Source organism: Galleria mellonella, unplaced genomic scaffold (assembly GCF_026898425.1).
Source record: "Galleria mellonella isolate WM207_F2 unplaced genomic scaffold, CSIRO_AGI_GalMel_v1 utg133, whole genome shotgun sequence".
Classification (NCBI taxonomy): domain Eukaryota; kingdom Metazoa; phylum Arthropoda; class Insecta; order Lepidoptera; family Pyralidae; genus Galleria; species Galleria mellonella.
Genome location: NW_026441990.1, coordinates 3,840,741 through 3,865,616, shown reverse-complemented (window position 1 = coordinate 3,865,616; position 24,876 = coordinate 3,840,741). Strand labels below are relative to the sequence as shown.

Below are 24,876 nucleotides of genomic sequence, written 5' to 3'. Positions count from 1 at the left end.
CCATATTCCACCCTTCAAATCAAAATACAAAAAAAAGTCTATATGACTTCCGCAACGTACTTGCCTTCAGAAAGCTATTACTTCGCCCCCCCCCCCCCCACCAGGTCTGCCAGTCGTCCGATCTTCTTCGTGGCGTCGCGCGGCCACCACGCGGACATCGGCGGCCTCACGCCCGGCTCGATGCCGCCGCACTCCGTCAGCCTGGCGCAAGAGGGCGCCGCCTTCAAGTCCATGCTGCTGGTCGACGGCGGACGATTCAACGAGGGACCGCTTGTTGAACGTACGCTTGACTTTTTTAAAGTTGGAATTCAAAATTATGACTTATGGATAAGAACAGTAATAATGGGAAAACAATGGGGCAAAAGTTAAGCACTTTTGCCCACTTTTGCAGACTATTTTTTATAAAAAAAATCTATGATATTTTGTGATTTTTATAAACTCTTATTTGAAGACAGATTGTACAGCACCCATTGATGGAATGTGATAGGAACCGAAGGGAGAGGGAAACATTTTTAAAAACATTTAATATTAATAAATATGATGTGGGGATTGTTCAGAGCATAATGCATGCTCCTACTACCAAAATTGCTTTGTGCTTAAGTGAATTAGTAAGCAGTATTGTTTAGTCATAATTATAATAGTAGATAACTTATTTATTTTTATTTATTTCAAGTAAACAGTTACATAGAGGAAATTTAATAACTAAAAATATTTTAATAAAACTAGTACATTTCACAGAATCACAAAAAAAGAAAAAAAATTAATGGTCAGTCCCATTCATGATCCGTACCCGACCCAAAGGTCCCCATGACACTTGTGGCATTTCCGCGTTAGGTTGCCTACTACTAACCATACTAACCAGAACGGCGATGATAACTTGTTTAGATTTTATGGGATTGACATGTTAAAAAACAAACATCCCAAATTAAACGTAGATTAAATTCTCCGCCTTCGCTAACGGGATACGCTGGCGGAGGACCAGTGAAGGGTGATATAGATGAGAATGAAAAGAGGCCAGTTAGCCCATCATGATGAATTCATCAGGAATTAACCATGATAGTTTCCAGGGGGAACCGCGAGGAGGTCGACCTGGTTGGGTATATTGCTAGCAATGGCGTTCTCGGTCTCCATTACTAACAATCCCTTCCCCCGCCCATTTCGCTACTATTAGTATGTGTGTGACTGGCAACACCCAATGAGTTTGATGACTAATTTATTTTTATTTCAAGTAAACAGTTACCTAGACAATATATATTCTTAGTGCCGCGAAACTGCATTGCAGTTTGTCTGCAGTTTTGCGCTCTTGTACATACAAGTACTTGTAATATGGAAGGTTTTTTTTTTTGTACAACTTAGAATGACAAACAAGCTGACGGCCCACCTGATGGAAAGTGGTAACCGTCGCCTATAGACATGAGCAGTACCATGGACATAACAGAGTATACTGTATTGTAGAACTAACAATCTGCAAGTGGCCCCGGCATAGAGTAGACCACCATTTTCTTTCCCGTGAGTGCTATAAGAGGCGACTAAGGAAACTTAATGATCAAGGGATGGACAGTAGCGTCCCTCTTAAAACTTAACGGAATACCTAATTGCGGTTGCCAACCCGCCTGCTAAGCGTGGCAACTATAGACAAATCCCCCCTTATTGCGCTGATGTGATGATGATGATGATGATTGTTACATGTAAGTAATGTTACTAATTATTTATTTGGATAACTTAAAAAATATATTGCACTTTATTTAAAAACAGAACGCTGTGTGTGTGTGTGTGTGTGTGTGTGTGCGTACGTGCGTGATCGTGTGCGTTTGCGTGCGTAAGTATATAATAATAAACATCTGACAATTGTAATCCCATTAATATTTTCAGAGCTCATGAATCCTGGCAAAGAGCCTGGCTGCTCCGGCACCAGGAATCTGGCTGACAACCTGTCCGACTTGAAGGCACAAGTGGCTGCCAACCAAAGAGTAAGCATTTCACTAATAAGATTTATAACTAGACAATGTCTATACATGGAAGATATTCAAGTATAGTAGCTATATATTTATACTACTTAGAATGGCAAACAAACTGACGGCCCACCTGTTGGAAAGTGGTAACCGCCGCCTATAGACATGAGCAGTACCATGGACATAACAGAGTATACTGTTTCGCCCATGATACCCCCATGTGTTGCCATTCCTGAGGACTCGGGTGTTATTCCTCTGTACCCTGTAAATTCACTCCATATCCCATTCTTTAAACCGAAACACAGCTATGCAAACACAGCTGCTTTACGGTTGAAACACGAATGGGACAAGGTACCCAAGCAAATGACTTTTGTACAGTCTCCCTCTGGTAAAGTAGTTGTCTGTCTGTATATTAGTTCCAGCATTACACAAAAACTACTACACTAAATTAAATGTAGACCTGTTAGGGTATATTGTTAACAATGAGACTTTTGTATCCCCATTATTAACAATCCCTTTCCCCCCGTCGTATGAGTATTGGAAAGATAGAGGAAAGAAATTCTAGAGTTAGTTGTTTACGGTATAGAGGTCGTTACTATTCGTCCCTCTTTATTAACCGAACGTAATAAGTAAGTATACATATATAGAGAGATAGAAAGAGAAAAAATAGAAACTTGATATATCCCTTTCAGACCTGACTTTAAAAAATTCTTAAACCGCGCGCAATTCATTTTTACACACGAAGTTGAAATAACATGATAGCGAGATTCTAAACCAACGAATAAGAAATCATTTTAGCGGTTAGGTGGTGCAGTAGTCTCGTGCGTGCCGGCAAGATGGCTTGGCTCCATATATATAAACACACATATATAAACGCATATATATATATATATATATATATATATATATATATATATTTACTATATATATATATATTTAATATATATGATTTTATATAAAGTATATATATATATATATTTAATATATACTTTATATAAAATCAATATTCTATATGTAGCACTAAAATTTAGCTGAACTAACATTATACTATGTAATGAGGGTTGAGCGCTGATGTCTGAAATACAGGTTTTATAACCTAGTTCATATATACAAATGAATTCATCTACTTTTACTGTATTTATAATAATATGTATATATATGTATATATATATATATATATATATATATATATATATATATATATATATATATATATATATATATATATATATATATATGTATATATATATATATATATATATATATATATATATATATATATATATATATATATGTATATATATATTATTTAAGGTATTTACCATTTATAATCATTATCATATCAGATTTTTTTATTTACATTTTATTTTAATATTACATCTGGAATCAACAGCTTGTATCTTATCTTAAAAATATTATGTTTACACCATACATTAGTCAATTACAGATTCCCAATTTGTATACAAGACAATATTATGCTTATTTTTGGAGGGTAGATTAAATTAAATAGAAAAAATAATAATACAAAAGTAAAATCTATGGAGATACTTATTTGAAATCATATGTTAACTGGCCCATTGTTGGATATAGGCCGGTAGTTGCCACGCTTGGCAGGCGGTTTGGTAAACGCAGTTAGACTTTAGTGATATTTTAAGAGCGACAATGCTGCCTATCTCTAGACCATTCTTAGTCGTCTCTTCTGACATTCACAGGATAGGAAGGGATGGCGGTATTTACCAATAGGTTCTGTCAATGCTTTTTACATTTCAGGGTTATTTGATTAGTGTTATTTTGTTTAATTCCACTGCCATTAATATGTGTCTAATTGCCAACACACGAAGATTGACTACCAGAATTTCCACAGCTTCCCTTGTTAGCCATCAATCTCCGACCGCCATTTAGTTTACGCATGTTTTGTGGCATGTGTTTCGTCTCTAATCAAGGCCTTAGTTTTAGGCAAATTATTAGATCATCGGGTCCTAGTATCAGCATCAAAACTGCGTAATGGTAGCAGAATTAAACAAAATAATTCAAATAAAAAAATAACCATTGATATGGAATTTGGCAAAATAACACCTATTTCAATAAAATAATTTATTTCAGGGTATCCAGTTGGTCGGCGAACTCATAGACCAATACGGCCTGGACGTGGTGCAAGCGTACATGGCTCATATACAGAAGAACGCCGAGCTGGCTGTGCGGGACATGCTCAAGGTAAATAGTACATACATACCTGAATTTTATTTCAGACATTTCGACGTGGAACAAATGTATTGTTTATGTTTAAATGTGAAAATTGATTAGAACACTATTTGGCCGTTGGCTATTAGGAAGTAGGACATTTTCAACTTTTTTTTTTTTTATATTTTCTTTTTTTTTTTTTTTAAGAACTTCGCTCCTTATTCATAAAAGCGTCAAAGTAAAAAAAAAGTAATGTTAAACCTCTTAAAAACCTAATTTAGCTATTGAAGTGTTTTATCTTTTTCTCTTGCGCTAATATCTCAATTTAAAAGACAGAGACAAAACACTCTAATAGTTATTAAAAGAGATTTTTAGGTATTTAGTTTGTATTCGTTTTTATGAATAAGGTCCCCTTACACACACACTATAAAAAATCTTTCTATTACAGGAAATTGCCAATAATGCCTTAGCCAAAACTGGATCTACGGTGCTGAAGGCGACCGAGTATATGGATAACGGCACACCCATTGTCCTCACCGTCACTCTAGATAAGGATAACGGAAGTGCGATATGCGACTTTACGTAAGTGTTATTAGAGTTTTGAATAGTGTCAAGAAAACTATTGAGTACGTTTGAAATAATTAGGAGCATCTATGCGTGACCAACCAACTTTTACTTAGTAACCAATTAAGCAAATGTTATTAATTATTATTATATCAGCCCTTAATTGTCCACTGCTGATCATAGGCGTCCTCTTTGGGGAAGCCATTGGTTGCCAAATGTTCCCAAACGCTAAATGCCAAAATAACAATATTCTTTTTTTATATTTTGATATACATACTTAAGAGTTAAAACGTCATACTTATATTCTATCTTCGTCACTCCGTTCCTTCTGCTTATTTGATCCGGCTCGAAGGATCATAATAGTATTTAGTTTTATTTTGTGCGTAATTAAATTGCAACCTTGCCTGCTCTATCACAGTAAGGGAAAAGCAGGTTATATAGTTTATTGTGACGAATTCATCAAGAATTTATTACCACGATGGTTTCCAGGGGAAACCTCGTGGACGTGGATGTAGGTGAGGAGATATATTGTTAGTATAGAATCGCTAGTACCCGTTATTGACAATACCTTCCTCCCGATATTATTGAGTTATTACACGCTGATGGTGACTTATTTATGACGGCGCTGTCGAAGTGTGAATGAATCTTAATGATGTTTCCGGATATACTGGTGTATCTGTATTTTTTTTTAATAATTTAACCAACGTACGAAATATCATTATCTATTTATTGTTTGATTTTTATATCTTTGCTTAAATCCGGCCAGAAGGACTATAATATGATTGTATTACGACTTATTGAGATTTGACGCCGCTTTATTTATATTTTTTATTTTATTTCCAGCGGTACCGGCGTGGAAGTGTGGGGTAACCTGAACGCTCCTCGTGCGATCACACTCTCTGCCCTTATTTACTGTCTGCGATGCATGGTTGGGCACGATGTGCCTCTCAACCAGGTAATTTTACCAATGTTAATGTTTTTAAACGACCTTGAAATTAGAATTTTGTTCTGAGTTTCGTCCCATTTTTTTTTTTCACGCAATATCATCTAGTGATACGAATTGTATTTGCAATTTATAAAGTTATATCAATAAGAATAGAAGATTCATTTTTTCTCTTTTTTAAAGTGGCTCGCAATAAAAAAAAATCTTCATATTTTTACTTCTTAATATTTAAATTTTTAACCAACTTCAAAAAAAGGAGGTTCTCTATTCGGTTGTATTTTTTTATGTTTGTTACCTCATAACTCCGTCAGTTCTAAACCGATTAGGAAAATTCTTTTTTTACCTGGAAGGATATTCCATAGAAATTAAATCGGTTTATAGTAGTTTAATTTTTAGAAGAAAATAACTGGTTTTGCCATAATTGAAGTCGGTTTTATTTTGTGGAACACAATCTTTCATTCATTAGATTTTTTTTTTTAGTTTAAAATAAATGCCATGATAATAAAAGCTGTAAAAATACATTTCACTTATATTTCATTATTTTTTTTTAAATTTCTTTTTTAATGTGATATTATTCAAAATTGAATTAACTTTAATCATTAAATTGTTTCATGACCCAAGGGTTGCTTAAATCCAGTGAAAGTGATCGTCCCACCGGGGTCCATCCTGGACCCTTCAGAGGGCGCAGCCGTCGTCGGTGGGAACGTGCTCACCTCTCAGCGGATAGTAGATGTACTGCTCAAGGCATTCCAGGTGAAAATTTATTTAAAACTAGCGATACGATTCGACTTCGCACGGGTACATAGAATATTCGAAACGAATATAAAAGCCTATGTTACTTGCTCATAATATAGCTTTTTATAAGTGAAAGAATTTTTAAAATCGATTGTTTTTAAGTTTATCCATTACAAACAAACGAATAAACAATCAAATTGTTCCTGTTTATAATAGTATAGATAGATTAAACCTCTTGTTCATAAATAACGTCAAATGTCTCATAAATCTATTTTAACTATTGAACTGTTTTGTCTCTTTCTTTTACACTAAATTCCCAATTTGATAGAAAGTAACAAAACAGTGTAATAGTTAAAATAGGTTTGTAGGAAGTTTTACATTTTATTAATAAGGGTGCAATTATATTCTGAAAGGGGAGAAGGGGTTGTTCGTAATGAAGATTAGCAATTCTATTGCTACCGTACCTATCAGGTCGACCTCTACGCGGTTCTCCTGGAAACCATTGTGATTAATTAATATTTATATTATATACGTATGTTTATGTATTGAAATCAAAATTTTATATAAATGATATTTAGAATATTTTGCATTTTGTTTTATTCCTTTTTTTGTATTTATTGTATCTGACTGGCGCCATCTACCTTTCTCTCTGTACTTATCCATTCTTTATGCCAGGTGGTCTGTAAGAGATTGCTTTTAGCGATAAGGCCGCCTTTTGTATATGCACATTCTGTATAATTACTCCTTGTATACATCTCTACTATGCGCAATAAAGAGTTTATTATTATTATTATTATATATTTGTTAAATAAATATATCTTTATCTATTATTATTGATTTATTGTCGAATTCGTCACTATGGGCCAACTGACCTGCTTCTTCGTCCTCTATCATTCCTCATTTGTACCTCGCCGGTATATATCGAAAGCGTAGGCGGAGTTACCATTCCATTATCATCCATTAAAAATAAATTGTATACTTATTTAAACTTTTATTAAAATATGAAAATCGGATAGGATTCGATTTATCTTGCCAAGAGTAATAGTTGTTCCCAGACAGGCATCTTAAGGGATCTGAAGTCAAACCTAGGGTGCCATGCCATGCAATGCAATTCCGTATCTTATTTTGAAGGACAAAACGACTCGAGGTTAATTCCTCGAATTTAATTGTATTTATGTATGTACAGGTGTGTGCAGCCTCACAGGGTTGTATGAACAATTTGACGCTGGGTGAACAGAGCTGGGGGTACTATGAGACGGTGGCCGGCGGCAGCGGTGCGGTGAGTTGAGTTTCTTGATGTTTCTTGTTAGGTTTACCCTTACCCTCTTATTCATAAAAGCGTAAAATCTCTTTTGAAGTGACGGGCAGCTGCGTGTTGAAAATAATAAGCTAGGTTCGATAAATAATAAAATGTCTGTATTTTGTGAAGTTTAGAAGAGAACAGGAAAACTGTCATAAATTATTATATTTTTGTATTTTATATTTTGATTATAAAACATTAATAAAAACGACTATAGAGTTTTTACAACACAGCGTCCGTCTTAAAAAGTCATTCAAATCTAACTACGGTTGTCAATTCGTCTGCTAATCGTGGCAACTACTGGCTAAACTTCCCTTTTTTTATACAACTTAGAATGGCGAACAAGCTGACGGCCCACCTGACGGAAAGTGGGAACCGTCGCCTATAGACATGAGCAGTACCATGGACATAACAGAGTATACTGTTTCGCCCATAATACCCCCCATGCGTTGTCATTCCTGAGGACTCAGGTGTTATACCTCTGTACCCTGTAAATTCACGCCATATCCCACCCTTCAAACCGAAACAGCCATGCAAACACAACTGCTTCTCGGTAGAAACACGAGTGGGACAGAGGTACCCAAGCAAACGACTTTTGTACAAAGTCTCCCTCAGTCTTCCCTTTTGGGGAAGGACTTTGTTCAGCAGTGGACAGTTAACTGTTGGTATGATGATGACAAGTAGATGATCAATCGTAAAAATTAACACTTTGCTGACCGAGAATTCCGTCATGGTTGAAATCTTTGGAATTAGGAATGAGGAATAACACCTGAGTCCTCAGGAATGGCAACGCATGGGGGGTATCATGGGCGAAACAGTATACTCTGTTATGTCCATGCTACTGCTCATGTTTATAGGCGACGGTTACCACTTTCCATCAGGTGGGCCGTCAGCTTGTTTGCCATTCTAAGTTGCATAAAAAAAAAATTAAACTAAAATTGTGATAAAAACCTAAATACAAAGAGAAGTAATTGTTTTTGGTCATGAACGTTTTGTAATCCAAACTGTGTTGCCCGTCGTGGTAGGAGGACGTACCTACACGCTAGTGCAATGACGAGTTTACTCGTCACCGGGCAGCAACGTTTGGTTATGAAAAGACAAGTTAACTAGTCACCGGTCAGCAAAGTGTTAAAAGTAATTTCCGCGAGAATGGGAGCTAATGGGTTCCGGACGCTGGTGTTCCAGGGTCCGGGGTGGCACGGCGCCGGCGGCGTACACACTCACATGACCAACACGCGCATCACCGACCTGGAGATCGTGGAGCGACGGTACCCCATGCTCGTCACCAGGTTCTCGCTGCGGGACGGCTCCGGCGGCAGAGGTCAGTCTGTGAACCCTATAGACGGATGTTTTATTACGTTAGATACGTTTACGCTGCCACACGCATGTTTAAGAACGCCGTATATTGCTGTCTCGTTCTATTGTTCTTTTCTTGGTTTATAATGGGATACATTTGTGCTTCTGGCACAAACCATCTTTGCTCCTGTGTTTCAATTTGAAAGTTAGGATTTGACAGCGAAATTAAAGGGTACGAAGCCGTAACACTATAGTCCTCAAAAAATACCTCATTGAGGTTATTTTGTTTTCTGTGACCTTTATTTATTATTTGTTACACATAAAGATTGCATTTTTATATTTTTTATGCAACTGATAATGGTAAACAAACTAACGGCCCGCCTGATGGAAAGTGGCAATGACCGTCTGTACACATGAACGGTACCATGGACGTAACAGAGTATACCATGTGTTATACACGATATCTCTTATTAATTTCTTTTTGAACAAAGAAAGATGTACAACAGGCTAGCTTTACTCTATAATAGTTCTATTCCCATAAAACCTAAGTGGAAAGAACCATTCTTTACTCGTTCATCATTAACCCATTGTTAGCAATACCTCCTGTCAGGTCAACTACCTCGTGGTTCCCCCTGGAAACCATTGAGCTCAGTTCCAAGTGAATTCATCACGATCGGCTAACTGACTTTTCTTTCATCTGCACCTAAAATCTCTCGCTTGGGGAGAAGGGATTGTTAGTAATGGGGATTAGCAATCCCATTGCTAGCAATATACCCTATTAGACCTCCACACGGTTCTCCCTGGATACCATCATGATTGATTTATTGTTTAATTTGTCATAATGAGCCAACTGACCTACTTCATCCTCACCTATCATCTCTCCCTGGTGCCCCGCCAGTGTATACCGATAGCGCAGGCGGAGACACCAGTCCATTATCATCCCATTAAAAAATATCCCACGCTAGTGCCCCACCAGCATATACTAATAGCGCAGGTGGGATTACCATTCCAATATCATTCATTTAAAAAAAATCCTCATTACTAACTATCCCTTCTTTTTCACCATGTGGAGGTGAAACCGATGGAGGGTATATTTCTAGCTATGGATCCCCTAATCTCTTTTATTAAAGGTGGGTTTTGTTTGTAGGCAAATGGCGCGGCGGTGACGGCGTGACCAGAGAGCTGGTGTTCCGTCGCACGGTGCAGTTGTCCGTGCTCACTGAACGGCGCGCCTTCCAGCCGTACGGCATGAACGGTACGTACCACCACGTCATACTATACGAAGGCTCCTACTATTCTATATTGGTAACAGAATTATTATAATAAAGCTGTGTTATTTAAAAAAAGACGGTTGAAAATACAAATTGACTTAACATTAAGATTGTGTTCCATCGAAAAAAACTAATTCAATTGTGGTAACACCGGTTATTTGAATTTAAAAACTAAACTATACGCTACTGATTTTTATATAATTTCTATTTGACTTATCTGTAAGTATATTTTTTTAGATTAAAAAAATATTTTTCCATATCGGTTTATATTTGACAGAGTTATTTATTCATTTATTTATTTATTCATTAAAAATAATTGTAACATTATAACAGCAAAAGCCAAATCAATGTTATAAATCTAGCGTGCTAACCTACAAAGTTATAATAAATGTACTATAACCCGACTCTAGATATTTGTGAGCCGCTTCCAATATCTCTGGCAGGCCGCTACTAAATATCTCAATGATTTTTATAATATTATTTAATAACCGTACTGCGTGAGTGAACGGAGCGTGCTGAAGTAGGTTAGTTCTTACTGGCGGGACATTCAACGTGACCGGATGACGGCGCGCGCTAACATAACCATTCGGTACTCGCAGTTAGACTGTCTCTAGCACTTGTGGGTGATGCATCCATCCGCGTAACATACTCACAACACATTTTACGAGATCGAGATCTCTCCTCATCGCCAGTCTGTTGTATCCCACCATGCCTAAAACAAACAGAATCGGGTACATCAACAGATAATAAGGATAAATACCATATTCCTTTAGATATAAAAATCAACTGAATTTATTTAGTAATTTAACAAACATAGAAAAAAAAAATACATCCAAATTGGGAACCTTATTCGTTTAAAAATCGGTTGATATCTGCAAATTATTTATTTTAAATGATTCTAACATTAAGCATTTTTAAATGCATGGGCGTCACAGAGTATCCTGTGATGTTAATCTATATTGCATAAAATACATCTTGAGATCAAGTATTGCAAATTCATAATTATTATCACGTACCTATGTTTAGGTGGGGAGCCAGGTGCTAGAGGTTTGAACTTACTGCAAAGAGCCGATGGAAGATTGATCAATCTCGGTGGGAAAGCGTCCATAGAGGCATATCCTGGGGTGAGTACATAAATAAATTATAGATTTTTATTACGGATTTGTTTCCATTTTGTTTTTATGGTTAGTTGTGATATATCTTTTGACAATGAAGGCTTCATTTGTATCTTATTAATATAATAAAGTTGTAATTAGATGATGCCTGTACATGAGAAAGATTAAAGAAAAAATAATAAGGCTAGATGAATTTCTAGAGATTTTGTCCATTTGTCTGATTGTATGTTCGTTCCGGCATCACACAAAAACTACTGCACCAAATTGGATGCGGTTTTCACAGTTGTATTTCTAAATATTATATCTAACTTAAAAACTGGTATATGTCTTGTCTCGATATGCCATATAGTGATCTATTAAATTGGTTTTTCTATTTTTGAAATCCACATATACGAAGTAGTGAGCAGAAAGGTAGAATTATATAATTTAAGGATGACACTTAATATGCTCATATTGATATATAAATTTAAATTATGCTTCACCACCATCAGTTGAGCTGCATGTTCGTTTGCTTTTTGTGTTATAAAAAATATATATATTGTACATTTTTGGCTAGCCTTAACATTCAGCCAGTTTGGCAAGCAACCTTTTTACATGTCATTTCAACATTTTTAAAGGTAAATTTAGAGAAATAACGCATCAGAACCGACCCCAATATGTGTATGTTCTTATTATTTTTTTTATCACTTCTGTAACCTTATATTATTTCCAGAGGGAGACTTTGTACAAAAGTCGATTGCTTGAGTACCTCTGTCCCATTCGTGTTTCAACCGTGAAGCAATTGTGTTTGCACGGCTGTGTTTCGGTTTGAAGGGTGGGATATGGCGTGAATTTACTGGGTACAGAGGAATAACACCTCAGTCCTCAGGAATGGCAACGCATGAGGGGTATCATGGGCGAAACAGTATACTCAGTTATGTCCATGGTACTGCTCATGTCTATAGGCGACGGTTACCACTTTTCATCAGGTGGGCCGTCAGTCAGTTAGTGTTTGCCATTCTAAGTTGTATAAAAAAAAAATACTCCCACTGCATTCCTCTATATATAATTCGTGTAAAATGACGTCCCTAAACCCCGTCAATGTAATAACATTGCAGGATAAATACATAATGAATTCTCCTGGTGGCGGAGGGTATGGTCGCCCGTCGGAAGCTGTCGACCAAGGTGACGCGACGAGAAGCAACTATAGCGAGTTCTTGGAGCGTGGCAGCGTCTACGAATACAGGAGTGCCCAAGAATCTGTCTAAACACTGTATCTTATTGTAGTGAATACACTTATTGAAATTACGCGACTGAATTTTGGCATGTTTACGCGCCTAAAAAATATAGAATAGAAAACATTTGCTTTTTAATACGATGCTATTTTATGAAGTAATATAGATACTTAATTACGATAAGAAAAAGTGTTCTGCGCTTAAATATACTTTGCGTAAGTATGTGCCAAAATTACGCTAAGAAAAACTTTCGCTGCGTAAATGTATCTAATTTGCGCGTAATTCCAATACGACTAGAAACGGATTTACATATTTACTAACTAAAAATTTACTGCATAATGGCGCGATTGATAAATAGATTTGAATTAGAACAATAACTTAATATCAGTCGCTATCGAATTGTAAGTGTATGTATAAATAATAATAATAACAAACTAATAGTAAGGTTGAATGATTGAATGAATCTGAGAATGAAAGAAATAAAAACATTAGAATTGAATTATATTGTTGTTATATTTTTTTTATGTATTTTATATATTTCAGATGCTTTATTAATTATTTCTACAGTCATTGACATATTTGTCCGGAAAGTACGTATAAAAGTTTTTTAAAAATTTTATTTTACAATTATTCAGGTAAATCAATTTTATCCAAAGTGTCCCCCTAATGCACTTGTGCCAACGTGATGTTCCAAAGTCCTCTGTTGTAGGTTTCTCAGGCCCCGTCGTAGCTTTTTTTATCTCATTTATGTCCCCCAAATGCCGCCCCCGAATTGTTTTGTAAAATTTTTATTTTCGGTCACCGTAATGGAATTTTTACTCAAAAATCACGGACAACAAGAGAGGTTGATTCTGAAGAATCCAACGCGGTTTTGCCCAAATTAAGCTCTTCAGCATTTCTGACCGTTAAACGACGGTCCCCATTAACAAAGTTCGATGTTTTCGTCGGAATGATGAAATTTTTCTTGAACGCTTTCTCGGCCCTCTCTGAATCTTTTTAGCCACTTGTGGACGGGGTTCCTTCACAGCATCATCCCCATACTTCTGAGATCGGCAAAAATTTTTTCTTGCCGAGTTTCGAGATTTACGCGCTGTCAAAAATATATAAATGGCGTGACAAGCCAGTTAGCACGGCGGTGACAAGAACTAACATGGATAACATAGGAAGGGGTCCTGCGCTTATCCATTCCAGAACTCTTTTATACGAACTTTCCGGACAGACCTCGTATATAATATCAACCAACCAGTGTCCACCTCTAGTGATGTTCCATGTATACTAGGGATGTGATCCTACAACAATTGTATTGTAAAATTTTTATTTTCTGGACTAATATCAAAGGTTGATTCTGAGGCGACATTTCTGTAAACCTATCTTTCAATTTGATGTCGTAGCCGAAATTTTTATTGTTTCTATACGAACTAATTTTCTAATAGATTTAAGTCAAAAATATATAAATTTAGTTTGTAACATGGATAACATAGCCTATCCATATTGAGCTTTTAATTATTGTCTACTGGGTGAATTTTGCCAGTATTTGCCACGTTTGGCAGTGGGGGGGTAGAGCACTAATAGGTTTACAGAATTGGTCGTATACTGCATGTAGCCTCATCTATCTATTTTGCCATTTTAGGCAAATATAAATATTTACCGTTCTTGAGAATGATACCTTACAAGTGTAGTACTGTATTGGTGACGCAATATGATAATTTTTACTTCAACCTTCATATTTCGCCTCTTGTTCATTTAATGGGTACAGATCGTTGTTAATATTTTATTTATTTTAGTTTTACTATTGTTATTGTTGAAAAGTGCAATTAATTTTATAAGGATTAATGAAATAAAACAATTAAATAAATAAATAAACTGTTTTAATAATATAAAAGTATCAAGATCTCTCAAACATGTAACAATATTAATCAAACAATTATTGGGCGTCCGTTACGTATTTAGAAATTTTCATTTAATTGTAATTATTACAAATTTTTGGACAGCAATAAAGATTGTAATATGCTAAATGATTAACTGTTCCAATGAAAAGAATAACCTTAAAACGTTAATCAGGTTAATTATAACTATTACTAGAATAGATAATTTTAGTATCTTATAATTAATTAATCGTACTAACATAATACAATTGTAACTGGACTATGACTGTACACGGGAGATGTTTAAGAAAAAAATATGTAATAAAAGGCAATAGAAGCGAAAACGATACATTTTAGAAATGTTGTCTGTCTGTTTGTATTAAACGTACATTACATTACTGAATAATGCAAAAACTAATATACCAAATTAAATGCGGGTTTCACTGTTGACTTCCTGAGTCTAATTAAAAAACTGGTGTGTTTTATTTTAATACGCCATCTAGATGTGGTTTATGTCATTGGTTTTCCTACTTATAAAGTCTGCGCGTACGAAGTAGCGGGCAAACAGCTAGTATATAGTGTATTTTACCAGTGGGAGACTGTACAAAAGTCGCTTGCTTGGGTCCCATTCGTGTTTCAACCGTGAAGCAGTTGTGTTTGCATGGCTGTGTTTCGGTTTGAAGGGTGGGATATGACGTGAATTTACTGGGTACAGACGAATAACACCTGAGTCCTCAGGAATGGCAACGCATGGAGGGTATCATGGGCGAAACAGTATACTCTGTTATGTCCATGGTACTGCTCATGTCTATAGGCGACGGTTACCACTTTCCATCAGGTGGGCCGTCAGCTTGTATGCCATTCTAAGTCGTATAAAAAATAATATATATATAATACCTATATAATGTGTAAGTACAATAATTTTCCTAGTTATTAAACAATAACAATTTTTAAAATGTACAATATTTTCATTTATATTATATTATATATTTTATGTGACTGTTGTTTTTATATATCTGTTATATTAATATATTATATTAAATAAAATGACAATAGTTTTATTTTATAATATTAACATAACATTTAACTGTATATTTGTTTATGTACTCTAAATATTAATAGTTGTAGCACTTCAGCTGCCCGCTAACGAAATGCTTTCTTACTGCATTGGGTTGACTGGAAGAGATCTCTGTCAGAGATAAGTCCACATTTGCTCATAATATTTATAAATGCATTAAGTGCAATAAAGAATATAATAATAACATTCCCTCTGCTTTGCTCGCTAAATAACAACCAACTCATGGTTGGATACTCGTAAATCCATTTTATGACCAGCAAACGTCAAATCCTGTTTGCTAATATTATCTTGTATTAATTATCTTTTCAATACAGCGGTGTTGAGCTGGGAAGGATTTGTCAAACGGCCAGTTCCAATTTTGAAGTGTATTTTTTTAATAGGGAATTATTTCCACTTGTCTCTACCATTGTGCTACCAGTAGGACAAATGGAATAAATGTGGCAAAACCTTGGTAGGTACAAATGGAATTGGCCTGTCAAATTAGAAAACAGACGTAAATCAAAAGTTTAGTGTTTGAATGTGTTCTGGACACTTGTATAATATATACATAAAAATTTTTGAAATTTTTGGGTAATTTTCAACAGGCTGTATTTCAGTGAAAAATAATCGTACAGGAAATTTAAAAAAATGGTTTTGAAGCTTGAAAACTTTAGTTTTCAGATTTTTTGGAAAAAAATTTTTTTGGCCTGTCATGCAATTAAACAAAGCAGAAAATAATTTTTTTCTAAATTTTCTAGGTTTTAAATCAAATTGTATAGTTTAGTGTTTATTGAATGTGTTCTCCGAGATATCAACTTTGAATGCAAAAGCATCCTTTTCCATTCAATATATACTGGTCGCACATTTCTTTATCTGCATAAAATTTCCAATTAAGCACAGTATATATATATATATATATATATATATATATATATATATATATATATATATATATATATATATATATATATATATATATATATATTATCAAAAAAAAAATCGAAAAAAATCAAGAAAATTTTTAAGAAAAATTTTTTTTTGAAAAGTCGAAAAAAGTTTACAAAAAATTTTTTTTTCTTTTTTAAGGAAATCAAAGTTTTTGACAAAAACTTTGATTGATGATCGATTTATTAGTTACCCAAAGCATACCACGTGGAGGTTGCATCATTGGACCACGTGTGTTTATGATATGGGATTCTTCAGAAAAAATGAGACCCTAAGTATTTCGTGACTCCAAACTCATTTTCTGAAGAGTGTGTGTGTTAGTGTTGTGTAAGTAATTTTTAGAAGAAATGAGACCCCGTGGTTCGTCAGCTCCGCAGTATTTAATTCCAAACTCATTTTCTAAAGTGTGTGTGTGTGTGTTTCTCCATGTCCAAAAATTTTTTTACAAAAAATCTGAAAACTAAAGTTTTCAAGCTTCAAAACTTTTTTTAAATGGATTATTTTTCACTGAAATACATCCAAAAATTTCAAAAATTTTTATGTTCCCTTAAAGTATATATATATATATATATATATATATATATATATATATATATATATATATATATATATATATATACTTGTATAATTATTGTATAATAGGGGATCATATTAGTAGCCCCATCATTGGACCAGTGAGATAAATACTAGTGTATAAATTAAGCAATTTTTCCTCCTATATGGGTCATCCACTTTTAAAGTTGTAAATGAAATGGTAACCCATCCCACATCTATGCTATTGGTATATGCTAAGGATTACAAGTGAGGAATTAGGTCTGCCAACTGGCAAACACATATTTAGAAGCAAACTTATTATAATTATTACAAATAGTAAATTATTAAAGAGCCAAAAAAACAACCTAAAAAATAAATTAGGAATGTATCATATATTAGTATATATCAATTTATTAACGATGGTAAGTATGATATATTTTTTGTAAATATTTTTTGTAAATGTTTTTTTTTATAAATATTTTTTGTTTTGTTTCTTTATTATAATTCTTAATATATGGATTTTTTTAACCCCTGTGTGGGTGTCGTCGCATATTTCTTGTAAAATAAAGTTTTTTTCTTTCTTTCTTTCAAATAAATATGAAATTTTAATAAGCACAATATTAGTAAGCCTGTACCTCTGAATACAAGGCTATTTTATTTTATTTATTTACGAAGTCGGGTCAGTAAGACCATAGCGACAAATTTGTTAGGATTTAACCATAAAATTTTTAAGGGAGACCATGTGGAGGTCGACCTGACAGAGCTCATCCATTAAATCTACCGCCAAGAGAATTTCCTCCTATCTTCAAATTTATATCTTATTTGTCAGGCGTTATGGTCCCCGGCGGCCGCTAGCGCCTCCCTATTCTCGTAAGCCCAGAACCCATGCAGCTCCAGGAGTATCGAGACCGCAGTATGTCCGTGCCCACTATGGAGGAGGTCTTGGAGCGTGATGCGCGAGGGATGCTGCGGTCGAATCATGTCAAAGATTTCGTCTTTCACGTCATCGAAGTTGACCGGTTCCGCGCCGTGGGCGACCATTTGTTCTTGAATTGCCTGTAATGTTTACACTTAAAGAATTAATATCCAGGTGGAACCGACACCAGCGTGGAGTTAATGATAATAACAGTATTAGTTTGCGCATTAACTGCACGATTCTTTTTAAAATCATCACCGGTGTGGCAACGTCGGAATTTATCTGATAAATTAAAAAAAAAATTGAAATCAATTGTCAATATTGATGATTGATTATTCATAATTAATCAAAAAAATATCCACTGATATATTGTAGAATATCTGAAAGGACATACATCTAGTTATGTTCTAACATACTAAATTAGTAACCCGACCTTGCTTAATACGAGTTGATAGGTATACTGCTTATCAATGTTTTTAAAAAATACAAAGATCACAAAAAAAAAAATCTATTTCAATGGTGACAAAACCAATTACTATGGTCTAAAAATTAAACTTCTTAACTGATTTTGATAAAATTTGTATGGGACTAATCTATATCCTTTCAGATAAAAAAAAAGAATTTTCCAAATCGGTTTCGAACTGACGGAGTTATGAGGTGACAAACAAAAATACAACCGAATTGAATACCTCCTTCTTTTCGAAGTCGGTTGAAAATACAGCGTAATGTTATTGGCTAATATTATAACTTTCTATAGGCAAAAAAAAAAATGATTAAAATTGGTTAAGTATCTTTTACAACACAGGGGGTAAACGAGCATGCGGCTCACCTGATGATAAGTGACTACCGCCGCCCATGATCACTCATAACACCAGCGGCATTGCAGGTGTGCTGTCGGCTTTTTAAAAAGGAATATACTCTTTTCTTGAAGGTTATGTTGTCGTATCGGTTCGGAAATACTGCTGCTGGAAGTTGATTCCAAAGAGTGGTTGTGCGTAGGAGAAAATGCCTTGAACAACGCACGGTGGAGGACCGCCACTCGTCCAGATGGTTGGGATGAAATTTTAGTTTGTGGCGGGTTGTACGGTGGTGAAAATCAGCAGCAGGTATCAATCCGAACAATTCTTCAGAGCACTCCCCATGATAAATTCGGTAGAAGATGCACAGAGATGCAACATCTCTGCGCAGTTTCAGTGGGTCCAGCCGGACAGTAAGGCGCCGATCGTCAACAACTTTTGAGTTTATTCATTATAGACAGAAAAAATAACCTCTCTTTTATATATATTATAGAAAAGCAGACAAGATACCTTAAAGAAATAGTTAAGTGTGAATGCGTCCAAGTAGCCCTGTGAGTTGATATCGAGGACTCGGAACAAGTATGCCAGTGCTGCCGGCTGCCTCCTGTTCTCCAGGGCTAGCACCAAATCTAGGTACGTTTTGTAATCCATCTCTCCATCGTACGTGAGACACTGTTGGAACACCCTTTGTAAGAATGCCTGTGTCAATGTGCCTGAACCGTAGCTGAAAAGTAACCACATTTGTTATAAAAATGTGAAGCCATTAATATTTTTATAAGCAAATGGTGTGGCAAACAAGCTGACGGCCCAACTGATGAAAAGTGGTAACAGTCGCCTATGGACATGAACAGTACCATGGACATAACAGAATATAGTGTGATACCTGCGGTACACTTCATACGTTGTCATTCCTGAGAACTAAAGACAATAAACCTATTATAATTTTCACCACAGATTAAAAAGGTATAAATAGATGGTTAAATACATAATTGTTTTCTTTTTATTATTTTGTCACCTTTTTTTCGTTTTCTCATATTTTAGCGATTGGCCATTCACCCTTCCCTACAGCGGGCTAGAGGCATCTTTTCATTAACTGGGTGAGCTTTACAGTCTCTTACTTATCTGGTTTGATTTCTATTCAATTAATTATCAGGATTTGAGCGGAGTTAACATACACAGAGACATGTCTGAAAGTACATATAATGCACAATTTTTGAAGTTCTACCTCCCCCCTCCCCCTGGAAAACGATTTTAGATGCGTCAATGGATCGGGCCAAAGTTTTTCTTTAATATAATAAAACTCACCCGGCCAATTCGTTAATACTGAGCATGCCATTGTGGTCCCTGTCCAAGTTGAGGTACTGTCCGTACACGCGCAGCGCGGACGCGGCGCTGAACCAGTTCTGCTCCTGCAGCTCCATAGGAAGGTCTTCTTCTCGCAGCTATTAGAAAAAAGAAGAAGAAGGTCAATAAAAGTCGATTGCTTGAGTACCTCTGTCCCATTCGTGTTTCAACCGTGAAGCAGTTGTGTCTACATGGCTGTGTTTCGGTTTGAAGGGTGTGATATGGCGTGAATTTACTGGGTACGGAGGGTAAGTTGTATAAAAAAAAATCTACTCTAAATACTCCTTTTGAATGAAAGTGACACAGCATATATATGCTGTGTCATTTTCATTCAAAAGGAGTATTTAGAGTAAACGAAAAAGACAAAACACGTCAATATTTAAAATCGATTTGATTGACATTCGTCGTTTTAATGAATAAGGGGAAGAGAGATACCTCAAGTAAATCATCAAGGAACGAGCAACTCAGCACATCTCGTATCCTCACACGACCGACTCTCAGCGGGTCTAGGAAGAAGAGGAACTTCCTTGCTGCCGTGCACACATAGAATGAGCTGAACGAGGAATCCAGCCCGTCCAGAGCCGCCAGCGACGGCACCAACTCCGCTATATAACTTTCCAAATCCTGTAAGGTTAAAAGGATATTTAAGCAATCATAACATTAAACTAGGTTTAATCTGTGATTTCGTCCGATATTGGTCGGTAAAAATATATTTTTATTCAAGTAAACTTAGATTTAAACTAAAATTTTTGAAATTGTCTTTCGACAAATTAGTAAAAAAACTTCAGGCTGCAGCTGAAAATCAGTGCTTTGCTTTTAAGCAAAACCATCACTGAGCTGTAGCCTGTTTGGGTCACTGCGACACACATGGCGAAACCATATTTTCATATTTTATCTTTTGTTGTATATTTTGAAAAGTGTAAATAATTTGATTGTATAAACTCATTTGTAAATTTACATGTGCTATAAATGGCTCAAATAAAAAGTTCATCTATCTATCTATCTAAATTACTGCTTTTTCTACTGTACCTACTGTGACATGTGAATGTGTGTGTGTGTGTGTGTAACAGTGATTCCATATTTGTAATATTCACGGTTCTATTTAAGCTATTGTGGAGCCGATGATGTTAAGTTTTTAAGGATTTACAATTACGCATAGGTTTTTTTTATAATGAGTGATAAAGGAATGGTAACTCCGCCTGCGCTATCGGTATACGCTGGTGGGACACCAGTGAGGGATGATAGGTGAGAATGAAGAGGCCGGTCAGTTAGCCAATCGTAATGAATACTACAGGAATTCAGCACGATGGTATCTAGAGGGGACCATGTGGAGGTAGACCTGACAGGGTATATTACTAGCAATAGGTCTTCATTACTTACAATCCCCTCCCCCATTACGCATGGGTAGGTCTGATATGCAATTTGTCCTACCAAGTGACGGGACTACTAGCGTTAAGTTAGCTGGTTAACAGCAATAGGCACTCGCGCGTTGTTCACACCGATCTTTTGATGTGACCATTTACACTATAAAAATATATTCTTATGGTTCAGCTTATGGTCCAAATTTGTTTGGCTAATTGACTATTAAAATTTGTTGTTGCAAATCCTTTTATAGTAACATACTAACATGCTCAGTTAAGTATCCCTGACCAGTGACATCGTATAGAGACAGTCCGATCCTGGTCTGCTGCAGCCACACCCGTCGCATGACGTAGTTAAACAGCGACACTCCTCGGACGCGGCCCACACCACCCTCGGCTGCTTGCAGGCGCCCAAATACTTCCGCTGTAAAGTATGGTCTGAAAGAAATAGCTTAAATGTTACCAAGTTTATTCATTATATCAAATCTTAACTGTCTGGCGTTAAACATTACCATAGCACCCTGCAATTAAAAAAATTAACAAATACATGCATAAATTAGAAATATTTATATTATGTAGATTGGACTTCTATTAAAATTGCGTCTATATGACAGCGGTGTATTTAGCTGCTTTACATTGGATACATTAGAAGAATAAATATACAATGGCGGACTTATCCCATCGAGGAGTCTCTTACAATCTTTGAAAAGTTAAAAGAAAACTATAGAAATATTTGACAAAAAAATTGTACAGCTTTGTCAAAAGTCGATTGCTTGGGTACCTCTGTCCCATTCGTGTTTCTACCGTGAAGCAGTTGTGTTTGCATGGCTGTGTTTCGGTTTGAAGGGTGGAATATGGCGTGAATTTACTGGGTACAAAGGAATAACACCTGAGTCCTCAGGAATGGCAACGCATGGGGGGTATCATGGGCGAAACAGTATACTCTGTTATGTCCATGGTACTGCTCATGTCTATAGGCAATGGTTACCACTTTCCATCAGGTGGGCCGTCAGCTTGTTTACCATTCTAAGTTGTATAAAAAAAAGCTATAGATAAAACTTAAAAATCATTATAGCCGTTATGTGTCCACTGCTAACTTAGGTCTACCTCATAAACTGCCATAAGGAACAGTCATGAGCCACCTGCAATTTAATAATAAAACTTAACACTACTTAGAAATAACTAAATATATCCTTCCTTACTTATATTACAATCATAAGTAATTGTACACACCTACATATATAAATTTCTCATAACCCTTCTTTGCATGATTTTTTTTATTGGTAAAATAAATCAAGGTGATATAATTCATGTTCAAAATTAAAGGAAAAATGGTTAAAGAAATGAATGTGACAGTTATGTTTTTTTTCTGTGATGGACATTAAAAAGGCATCCAGAGACGATCAACTTAAAGTAAACTTGTTCTTTTATAGAATTTTTGGGCATGCAATGTTATAATGGAAATTTCCACCATTATGCAAAGAAAGGATGTAGGTCCCAGCATAAAATAGGCCACCCCTTACTTTTCCATCCTGTTCGTGGGTGTTGTAAGCAGTGATTAAGGGAGCTTATGGTGGAGGGATGGATAGCAGTATCCCTCTTAAAACATCACCAAAAGCCAAATTGCAGTTGCCAATCCGCCTGCCAAGTGTGGCAACTACTGGCAAAACTCCCTTTATGTGGGGAGGCTTTGTTCAGCAGTGGACAATTAACAGCTGCTATAGCAACACATATAAATATATACATATACCTATATTTGGGACCAGCTTCATCTCTGATCTTCTTAAATTGAAAATAGTCAATTGTCAGCTCATCGCTGTTAGCCATGCTATAGCTACCATTAGATTTCTCTATCAGACTCCATAGATGTTTCAATTCACTGTTATCCAGCAGTTCTTTACTTTTCTTCTGTAAAAACTGTGCTCGGGTCTCTTCTCTCAGTTTCTGTGCAAGAACTTCATCAGGACGAGGCAATTTGAAGTAGAATTTGGGTATCTTCTTGTAGGATTCTTCATCAGAATCCAATTTGGGTTTGTATAATTGTTTGAATGTTTCTATTTCTAACTTTTCACTTTCTTTTTTTGAAATACTTGCACCAGTGTCTGTAATATATAAATGTAATTAAATTAAGAATTATATATATTTAGGCATTTGTCTTAATCTTTTTTATTGAACTTAGAATGGGAAACAAACTGACAGCCTACCTGATGGAGAGTCGTAACCATCACCTATAGACATGAACAGTACATATCAGAGTATACTATGCCTCGCCCATGATACCATTCATGTGTTGCTAATCTTGAGGATTAAGGTGTTACGGCTCTGTATTCTGTAATTTCATTACCATATATAATTTAAATAAATTAAAATAAACTTTATTTCTATTTATTTAGAACAGTGCTTTGTTAATCATAAATAATAAAAAGGATTAAGAATATGATGATCAGCTTCGTTAAATATAAAAACTCATCCTAAGGCGACATTTGTAATGGGTATCGTAGCCCCCTTGCTAGCAATATCTATTCTCTATCCTCATCAGGTTGATCTCCATGCAGTTAGTATATGGTGAATATGTTATGGTAATAGTGATAATCAATAGATATGGTAACATTTTCATTTTCATTCATAATAAAAGGAAAAACTTCATGTCTGAGCTTGTGTAGACATTTGGATATTAATGGCTCATATGTAATTAAACGGAATCATCAGACTTTAATAAAATTTGGTGTATTAATGGATCACGACCTAAATTAATAGATAGGGCACTGTTTCTATTAATTAATGAGAATACAATCAGTAGTTACAAAAGGTTTCTTTTAATCAGCAATGTGATTAATACTAAGTGATAATTTAATTTCTTAATGGTTTATAATTATATATTATAATAATATATAGTTTTAAATATACAACGATAATTTAGTACATTATGGATAATAATGCCCTACCATCCAATTTTTTAATATATTTTCGCAAGCGATTTTTAAGTTCATTATTAAGCTTGACTTGCTCTTCATCCAGTGGTTTGGTCTCATTAGACACGTTGTTATTAGTTTTATCTTCAATCTTTGCCTCTTTAGGACTATCAGACATTGTTTTCTGTTATAATTTCTAAAAATAAACAATTAGATATGTTGTGATTATTTTTAGTTTGTATTGTGTTGTCATAGTGACAGCGAGAATCCGACGACGTTTGTATCTACGCAAGTAACTTTTTGCGTATAATTGAAAGATGTATATATTATTATTGTTATTAATTACAATAAAACGAAAAATATTTCTTAATTAGAAAAATATTTGTTTCATCTTTATGTTATCTATTTTGGTGTTATAATTTTTTAATAAAGTCATCAAGGACGAGTAAATTTGAATTAGATTGTGTGGTAATAGAACGACGAAACTAAATACGGTTCAGATGTCGCTATTTGTGCACATATACTTTCACTACTTACCAATAGATGACGCTAAATTGTTTAGTAACACTGGTGT

The 24,876-nt window shown here is 35.2% G+C and overlaps 2 protein-coding genes across 3 annotated transcripts in view; one reads left to right on the top strand and one right to left on the bottom strand.

The window, feature by feature from the left end:
• LOC113522139 (5-oxoprolinase) overlaps positions 1–13,211 on the top strand; it is a 35,229-nt gene extending 22,018 nt beyond the window's left edge. For both annotated transcript variants that reach the window (XM_052903193.1, XM_052903192.1), the window contains exons 19-29: positions 105–280; positions 1,873–1,970; positions 4,056–4,166; positions 4,582–4,715; positions 5,541–5,652; positions 6,262–6,393; positions 7,562–7,654; positions 8,861–8,996; positions 10,119–10,226; positions 11,269–11,366; positions 12,455–13,211. In XM_052903193.1, the coding sequence (XP_052759153.1) occupies positions 105–280; positions 1,873–1,970; positions 4,056–4,166; positions 4,582–4,715; positions 5,541–5,652; positions 6,262–6,393; positions 7,562–7,654; positions 8,861–8,996; positions 10,119–10,226; positions 11,269–11,366; positions 12,455–12,604 (1,348 nt within the window). In that variant the 3' untranslated portion in view covers positions 12,605–13,211. The remainder of the gene's footprint in view (positions 1–104; positions 281–1,872; positions 1,971–4,055; positions 4,167–4,581; positions 4,716–5,540; positions 5,653–6,261; positions 6,394–7,561; positions 7,655–8,860; positions 8,997–10,118; positions 10,227–11,268; positions 11,367–12,454) is intronic.
• Positions 13,212–17,151: 3,940 nt separating this feature from the next.
• On the bottom strand, positions 17,152–24,548 carry LOC113511148 (serine/threonine-protein phosphatase 2A regulatory subunit B'' subunit gamma-like). Its single transcript, XM_026894749.3, has 7 exons — positions 24,336–24,548; positions 23,141–23,492; positions 21,657–21,828; positions 20,465–20,653; positions 19,991–20,127; positions 19,196–19,409; positions 17,152–18,028 (listed from the first exon to the last, which is right to left on the bottom strand). The coding sequence occupies exons 1-7, from the start codon at positions 24,478–24,480 to the stop codon at positions 17,798–17,800; spliced, it is 1,440 nt and encodes a 479-aa protein (XP_026750550.2). The 5' UTR covers positions 24,481–24,548; the 3' UTR covers positions 17,152–17,797.
• Between the last annotated feature and the right edge of the window lie 328 nt (positions 24,549–24,876).